Source organism: Mirounga angustirostris, unplaced genomic scaffold (genome assembly GCF_029215605.1).
Source record: "Mirounga angustirostris isolate CCGP_5_RB_7025 unplaced genomic scaffold, mMirAng1.0.hap1 SCAF_10, whole genome shotgun sequence".
In the NCBI taxonomy this organism is placed as follows: domain Eukaryota; kingdom Metazoa; phylum Chordata; class Mammalia; order Carnivora; family Phocidae; genus Mirounga; species Mirounga angustirostris.
The window spans coordinates 78,751,281-78,760,155 of NW_026991718.1; the positions used below are offsets into that span (position 1 = coordinate 78,751,281).

Below are 8,875 nucleotides of genomic sequence, written 5' to 3' on the forward strand. Positions count from 1 at the left end.
ACAGTGTGGCCCCCAGCCAAGCCTGAATCCTCAACTTCAATACCGTGCATTAGCCAGTCTTCCCACCTGGTTTTCTCCAAAACACACCTACCCACAGTCAGGCTGATGCTCCTTACACATGGGAGCAGCACTCAGCTCCCTGGCCCCAGCACTCCACAGCTTCCCATGGACACCTCCTTGCCTCCTGCACCCAGGCAACCAGCCCCCTTCCAGGCTGCAGCCCACAGCCCCCTGCAAGCTCCTAGCCCTGAGAGCCACTTGTAGAAACGTTTTCATCCCCGCACGTGCTGAGGCCTTTCCAGAGCTCTGGGTATGCTCTGGGGCGTTCAACCAAAGAGAACTGCTGCTGCCAAACATACAGCCACCTTGGGCCGCTGAGAATGCGCACAATCAACCCGCCTGCTCTCCACCAGTCACCCTGCAGAGAACATGTGGAGGGTCCCTGCGTGCACCGCTCCTCCTGCCTTCTGTGTTCTACTGAACTGCTCTGACCCCAAGAGCCCACAACAGGGATAGTGGTAGGCCTTGAACTGTTTGCTTTGCCGGGGCTGTAGGAAAAGGGTCAAGGTACCTGAGGGTCAAGGTCAGGAATCTGGAGCAGTTTTCTGACCCTATGCAGGGCCCAGGAAGCCTAACTAAGGAGGCATGAGTGAAGCCATGGCCTGGGCATCTCCACTGGCATTTGATTCGAAGAGGACCAAATGTGTCAGTAGGTATTACTGGGAAGCACCCCAGTGTGGCTTCTGCTTTACTCCCCCTCCCCCATAAGAACATGGGGGTGCAAGGAGTTTTCAACCCATGGGAAGATGGAAAATAGAACGGAAACAGAATAGAAAATATCCAAGTGCATCGTACATAGCAAGGGTAAGTGTTACTTTGTGACAGATGTTGCAGTTACATGTATGTGGACCCACAAAGTGTCTAAATGTTAAATGATTTATTACTATTAGTCATGGTCTAAAACATTTGAAAGCCACTGTTCCATAGTATCTACCATATAGTAATGCTTAATACTCTATGAATTGTTGCTGAATGAACAAATTGATAAGTATGAAACAATCCATTTATCACAACTTCAAAGGTTCCAATTTGAAAAAATATAAAGTATAATGCCTATCTGAACAAAAGTAAATGGATTCTGGCTTATGCGAAGCTATGGGGGTTGCGGCGAGAGAAATCTGAGTATTTCTATTGTATTTTGATAGACCTTCTCCCCAATAACTAAAATGTTTTATATATAAGGAAGATTAAAGACAATTTTGTCTAAGTTCATTTGGAAAACTTTTCCCATTCCCTGAAACTACCTACTGATTACAAAAGTTCTGCATCTTTAAAATGCTTGGTATAGGTAATTCTACCATGATTCATAAAAGATCTTTCAGAGACACCATGAAAGCCTTTGTTCAAGTTCTTTCTTTGCTCAAGATGCCTCTATGTCCTCTCAATACCCCGACCCCCACCATCTGTAAAAATCCCATTCATCTTCCGAGGCTTAGTTCAAAGGCCACCTTTTCTATGGAAGAGTTTTTTTTTTTTTTTTAACTCAATTTTTCCTCTTTCCCTCCGCTACCACCCACCCCAGTCCCAAATATGGTCTTCTCTCTTCTGAATCGCCAGTGTTGAAAACTTCCTTTTTTATTTGTATACTCATCTCATTCCCCACTAGATAATCACATGCACAACCCACAGTTTACTCATCTTTGTACTACTTATAGCAATCAGCACCAGGTCTTACACTTAGGATTATCAATTAATATTTAAGTGAACAAATGAAAGTAATGGTTAGCCTGTTAAAAGGGATGGTCATTATTTTAAAGGCCCTGAGGAGTGGTTTCTATGTCCAGCAGCTGATCAAAAGCTGGTGGAGAACTGGAAGGAGCAGATGGCAAGAGAGTGGGAGGTTGACGAGAGGTGCTGTTCCTCAGGATACCTGCCCCTGCAAACTTACTGAATCCCCAGCTCTTCTGGGATCCAACTCTACCCAATGAAGCTATGGAGCTGGGTGCAGAATAAATGCCCTCACCTTATTCCAAGAGTTCAACTCTTGCTTTAAGCCAGAAACGGGAAGTGAAATTAGAAGTAGAAATTAGGGTTACCCTTTTCAACTTTAAGTAAGGCTGAAAGGAAAAGCTGAAACAACTATCTGGACCATTTAGACTCAGAAGGCCTCCTTTGAAAAATAAGTATGGGTGTTTGGGCAGAGTGGGGGTGGGGCGGGTGCAAGGAAGTGGAGGAGATGGTTCTTGAATTACTTGATTTTTTCAACAATACCGAGCTTTTCTCTTCATACTGTCTATACGGTCATTTGGGGACACTTTCTGTGACCATTAGACTAAGCTAGCTCTAGTTCAAAGCCACAGTCACAACTAATAAACCACAATTTGTTTTTTTGGAAAACAGTGCCTACCAACTGGAAAGAACTATTGGGGATTAAAATACCATTCTCCTTTGCCATTAACCTGTACCTTTCCCCACCCTCTCCAAAGAAACATGTTTTCCTAAGGTAAATTAAAACAATAAGTTTTTAGTGGTCTTTATTTTAAATTTATAGATATTTATCATTAACTCATGTAGGGCAGGCATGGTTTGCTAAATCATGGTATTTTTTTTTTCAGATTTTTAATTTTAGATCAGTATCTTTTAGGGTTCTGACCTTCTCTTTCTTTGGTATTTTAACAGAACCTTAACTTACAGTCCATCAAGGTTTTGTTTTATAATTAACTTCAGAGATGCCCTCATAAACTGGGAGACATCTGCAGTACTGTCGAAAATGCACTGGACTCAGAGTCAGAAAACTGAGTTTTGAGAAGTTAATGGTTGGTTCAAATATGGCTCCTCCATTTCTAGATGTGTGACCTTGGGCAGGTTACCTGATCTTCCCCACCCTCAATTTCCCAATCTGTAAATGTAACAGATAATGTTTCCTAAGGCTGTTGTGAGGGCTAAATGAGCTAAAACATATAATGCACTTAGAACTGTGCCTGGTAAATGGTAAGCGTTCAGGCAATGTTAGTTTAAAAATTTTGCTCTCGGGGTGCCTGGGTGGCTCAGCTGGTTGAGTGTCTGCCTTCGGCTCAGGTCATAATCTCAGGGTCCTGGGATCAAGCCCCACATAGGGCTCCCTGCCCAGTGGGAGTCTGCTTTTCCCTCTCCCTCTGTCCTTCCCCCCAGCCCTATGCACGCGTGCTCTCTCTCTCTCTAATAAATAAATAAAACCTTTTTAAAAAATTCTACTCTCATTTGTTTTATGGTCTCATAGAGTCCTTTTACCATTCAAAGCCTCCATTTCCTTATCTATAAAATGAGACTCCTACTACTTACCACCTCCAGGATTGTTATGAGATTCAAATAAGAAAAAAATGGATAAGAAAACATTTGACACACAGAAAGTACTCAAATGCTAGTTATTTTGGATCACTTATAAACTTAAAAATAAACCATAACACTGAATTAGAAAATATGCAAAAATTCATCCATAAACTGAGAAAATGTCTATGTTAGAAATGCATACTCAAGAAATACCGTTTATCTTTAACTTATCAGAAATACATAAGCTTTTGTAAAATGTAAATTTTACATCTGCAAACTAGAAACACTCTCTCAGTCAAGCCAAACTGTCCCACTATACTGTAAGCAAGAAGGCCTGCACATTTTCATAAGCCAAAGATAAATGATGCACTGATTAAATGCTGATTGCATGTACAGCAATTTTTTTAAAATGCTTAATTTTTTTCATTTTTAAAAAAGAATAAATGTACTGTTGGTAATGTAAATTTTAAGTCAATGCAACAAGACATTTATTGTATAACTGTGCTCCAGGTAACCCGAAGGATTTTGGCAACTAAGGATGCAAAGGGAAATAAAGCTTAGATCCTGTGCTGGGAAAGCCCACAGATTAGAGCTGATAATTTCAAAATATTACTTGTAAAAGTCATGAGGGGGCTTCAGTTTGAATCAGCAAACTGACAAGCACCATAAAAACATGCCAAAGCAGTAAGTTCTTCCCTTTGACTGAAAAACTGTCTTTTAAAAGCAGAAGTCATTTTTAAAGCACAGTTTCTATCTAGAAAACTATTAAATTTGAGCCAGAAACCAACATTTCTAAACGTAAACCTATAAAATAATAGGTATCTGTAAATGAAAGACTCAAATAACCCCAGGAGCAACAAGACAGTAATTAGCAACTTTTATAGAGTAATAACATCTTTCATATTCTTTCTACACTGGCTCTTTGAAGTTTCCAGTGTAATATATAAAAGTTTTATTACATCAGGGCCCATCTTTGTGTATTTTATAAGCACCAGCATTATGCAGAGCAAGGCGTAGTTACTCATCATCGCATTTTTTTTTTTTTAAGAAACTGCTCAATAATGTACTAGAGCTTTGTGTCCAGTTTAGTTTGTTACACCTGGCTTTAGAAAGATAAAAGTCACTAGAAGCCTAAGTCACTGGAAATAATCCACATATCATCTATATAATCTATAAATCTTAAAGCAGTTTAGCTTTAAAACTGTACACTGCATATTCATGTGCACACCACTTGCAGTTTTAGACACATGTGAACTCTTTACTGAATTAAAGCAAAAAAAAAAAAAAAAAAAATTACCAGAGGCAGAACAGAGTGCAGTTAATATGCTTGTTCCAGCAGATGTTCATTTCCGTAAATATTAAACGTAACACAAGTTCCTCCAGGAATATACGGGCAGTAATTTAACCACCTGAATAAGGCTGGTTGGAAACATTTTAGGAGATGGGGGGTGGTTGGGGGGGGGAATAAGAGGGATGCCGAAGCAGCCAATGGGATTTTTAAGAAACCCGCAGCGAGAATTAAACTGCTTCTAGCGGCGATTTACCTACAGCAGCTCCTCAACGTGAGAACGCGGAGCAACAGATCCCGGAGTGCTCCCGGGGCCGTCCGCTCCCCAGGCTACGAGCTATGAGCGTGGAATAAAGGGACACGCGGGGCGCCGGGGTGGGGAGGAGGAGGAGGAGTACAACTGTGGCGAGGTGTGAAGAAGGAACTGTGAACCTCGAGGAAATGAGTCTCCCTGGGCCAAGGCCTCTGGAATTCCCGCATGGAGAAACACTCGCCCCCTGTCCCCGGTGTTCACTTTCCATCTCGGGTGGGAGCGGGTAGGAGACAGAAAAGATGTAGCCGCCCAGACCCGGCGCCTCCAGGCAGGAGGCTGGAGCATCCTCTAAGGGCACTTCGCAGCAGCACCAACTCCAGGGGGTCGCTGGTGTGAACCAGAGGCTCTTAGGGAAGAGGGAGGGCGCAAATGAAGCGAAGGGAGGTGAGAGGGTCTAGGGGCCGAGGGGTGGATCCCCAGGCACTAGTGACACGTTCTAGAAATCGGGTCTTTTTCTCTCCATGGCTGCGCTCTGCCCCCCGGCTCCCCAGATCACCAGCCCCTGGGCTGGGGCGGGCAGCACCGGGCGAGAGGACAGGAAAGGGGGGCAAGAAGACGGGAAGGCGGCCGTCCCTCCACCCGGGGGAGGCAGGAAGGAGCCGGCGGAGCGGGCGCCCCCGACCCACCCCACCCCCACGGCCGCCCGCCGCTCCGAGCCCCCCGCCCAGGTAAGGGCGCGCGGGCCGCCGCGGCCGCCCCTCACCACTCCCGCGTGCCCAGGCGGCCGGCACAGGACTCACCACAGCGACTCGAGGTCCCATTCCTGGAGCAAGGCTAAGTCGAAGCTGTCCATGGTGGGAGGTGTCAGCGCCGCCGCCGTCGCCGCCGCCGCCGCCGAGGCTCGGGCCGCCCGCGCGCTGCAACGAAAGGCGCCGCTCAAGGTGCATCCCGGCCGCGCCTGAGCGGCCACCGCCCGCCTGCTGCCCGCCCCCGGGTCGGGCTTCCCCGCGCCCCCCGCCCCCGACTCCCGGCCCGCCGGGCGGGCGGCAGCGGCCGGCGCACTCACCCGCTCCTCGGCTCGCGCGCAGGCACACTCAGGACAGAGCGGCGAGCTCGCCGCGCCGCCGCCGCCGCCGCCGCCGCCTCGCCCCCTCCCTCCCCGCGCCCGCCCCTCCTCCCCTCCCTCCCGGCGGCCCGGCCCGCTGCAGCCGCCGCCGCCGCCGCGGTGCTCTGCGCCCGCCCGCCCGCCTCTTTCTCCTCGGGGAGGCGCGTGTGCGCGGGCGAGGCCGAGGCGCGCGCGCGCCGTGAGCCCCGCGCCGCGCCCGCCCCGCGCGCCCCTGCGCTCCCCGCGCCGCTCCCCGGGGTCCCGCGGCGCTCGCAGGCCGCGCCGCCCCCTCGGCCCGCGACCCCGCCGCCCCCCTGACCCGCCGCCGCCCGGGGCCGCCCGGGGCGCTCCCGGGAGCCGGAGCGAAGGGAAGGGCGCTGGTGCCGAGCGCAGGGGGATGCTGAGCCAGCCGGGCCCGGCCGGCCGCATCTTCTGCCTCTCGCCCTCGCCCGGCCCCACCCGGCCCCACCCGGCCCCTGCCCGGGCAGCACGCACTTCTCTTGGGGCCCAGAATTCCCCCGACCCTGCCAGGCGCCCCCGCGGGCGGTGTGCTGGCTGCAGCCCTGGAGGGGGTGCTGGGAAATTCCCTGGCCGCCCCAGGCACCGGGAGAGTTAACTGAGCTGCCTGCAGCCGCGCTGTAAACAAATCGTTTAAAATATCTGGAGTCAGTAAGTTAAGTGAAAGGGAGGAAACCTCTTCTGACAGGACCTGCAGTTTGGCCTGCAGTGGGGGTCCCACCATCCTCCGGCAGGCCGTCCCTGGAAACTAACCTCCTTTATATTTCTTATAGGGAGGGGGGACAGGCCTCTGGGTGTAGACTGCTAACTTGTCACCCCATCTCCTATCTGGAGAGTGGCATACTGTCAGCCGGAGGATGATAGAGTATCATTGTGGCTCCTAAAAATCACGTCCTTTTTATTATCATTTCCTTGATTGTAAAGAACACCGCCCCTCCTTACTTTTACAGACATGCTGAGAAGTCCATGCCTAGATCAGGGCCATGGCTCTGTTTCTCCACTGCTGGCCAAAATCAGAACCCCTCCTCAGTTCCCTCTCTTATCCTCTTGGCCACAGCTCTGGAAGCCTCACTCAGGATTCCAGAGAATTCCTGGAGAGAGTGGTACAGAGCAATGTGGTTATATCCCATCACTTGCACCAAACCCCCAATTCCCTGCAGTACGGGAGGCCTTTCCCAAACGCTCCCCTTTGTTCATTCTCAACAAGAAGGACTACCGACTGGAGCCACCAGAAATCTAGCCCTTGTGTAGAAGTCACAGGATCTCTCCATCAAGCCTCCTCACCTCCCTGACCTCTGAATGAGGATTAACAAATGAAGTCTGGAGAACAGGTAGAAGAAAAGACCAATGAGAATTCTTACCTTTCTGGCTTCTTATTACAAAATGCTCATTACTTCCCCCAGCTCTGAAGTAGTCCTTCCTTTATTAACATCCATAACTAGTGTGCAAAATGTAAAACACTAAGAGAGAGTTATCAACATAGTTTGAAAAAATGGATTTGTTATTTTACAACCTGACAACTCCCAGCCCCTACAAACCTCCCTCATTAGTTGAAGGTAGTAACAAGGCTCTGAAAGAACAAAGAGAATGTGAATAGAGGAGAAAGTACAGGTGTGAAGGGCTGTCTTCCCAAATCCCAGTCTATGGTGCATTTGGGAGAGAAGAAAAAAAAAAAAAATCTGTCTTCCTAATATCTCCTCAGCATAAGCCTTGTTGGAAATGTTTGCTCTGGCCAAAGTGAGATGCCTGAGACATCCAGACAGCATTCCCTGGAACAAAGGATGGGGGTGGAGGGTGGAGGAGAGTGAGAAGAACAGCCCCTCTCTGGAAGAACTGCAAGTTCCCCTGCCTGAACGAGAAATGCATCCTGTCCCTGTGCTCATGGCTGCAGCCTGGAAGCTTCTCCAGAAAGGAGACCTCCCACCCCTCACAGAGATCTGGCTTTCCTTCCCTTCCCACCACATCTGTTTATACAAAGGAGGGCTGCTGGAGAACAAACAGAACCATGTTTACTGGGAGTCCCATCCTAAGCTTGAAGCTTAAGATACAGATTTGCCCTCACCACGGAGGCTGAAGATAAATAGATGGCCCCAGAAAAGGAAAGAGAGAAAGCACTGGGGGGTATAGAGCTGGTGGAGTGGTTTACTCATGAAAGGCCTCTCCCCAAAAGCCACGTAGTGATGAGTAGATTTGTATTTGAATTTCAACACGGTGCCTTGTGTTAATACATGAATGTACTTGAGCCTAAAGCAATTTCAGTGTGGGTATTTAAATATTTTTCTTCAGGAATAGCCCTTATTTTCTGTTTGGGGCCTCCTAACGCAGGGGAAGTTGGGTTAATACTTTTATTTCCAGTGTATGTTTTTCTGTATAGTGTCCAGTTGGAGAATATGGTCTTTTGAAGAAACCCAAACCATACTGATAGATACCATGTTTACTAAGTTGTCATGGAAATAAATCTAAATTAATAGTATTTACAAGTAAAATGTAGAACAGTTAATGAGAGCCTTTATAAGGTGATCTTTTTATTATTTTTATTTATCTGGTATATTAAGATGTTGCCATTATCCTCCAGCCCCTAGATACATGTACCAAAACAAGTGCTTAATCCAGTTGTCAAAATTTTAAATCCTTAATAAAAAACAAAAAAAGGTTTGGACTTCCTGGGATTAGAATGCCAAAACTAAAAGGGAGGTGTGTGGGGTTTTTTGTTTTTGGTTTTGGTTTTGTTTTGTTTGTAACGGAGTAAGGGGCTACCTAAATTAAAAATAAAAATAAAAACTGGTGTTTCCTCTGAAGCGGATGAAGCTTCTGTGCATACTAAAGACCTGGAGACTTGAGGGACTCTCCTCCTGGGGTAGATGCAGATAACACTCCAGAGAGCTGAATGAAACACCCCAGC

At 47.9% G+C, this 8,875-nt stretch overlaps 1 protein-coding gene across 1 annotated transcript in view; it reads right to left on the minus strand.

The window, feature by feature from the left end:
* AFF3 (ALF transcription elongation factor 3) overlaps positions 1-5,796 on the minus strand; it is a 520,154-nt gene extending 514,358 nt beyond the window's left edge. The window contains exon 1 of the mRNA XM_064572610.1: positions 5,651-5,796. Within this exon, the coding sequence (XP_064428680.1) occupies positions 5,651-5,703 (53 nt within the window). The 5' untranslated portion in view covers positions 5,704-5,796. The remainder of the gene's footprint in view (positions 1-5,650) is intronic.
* Positions 5,797-8,875: the final 3,079 nt, after the last annotated feature.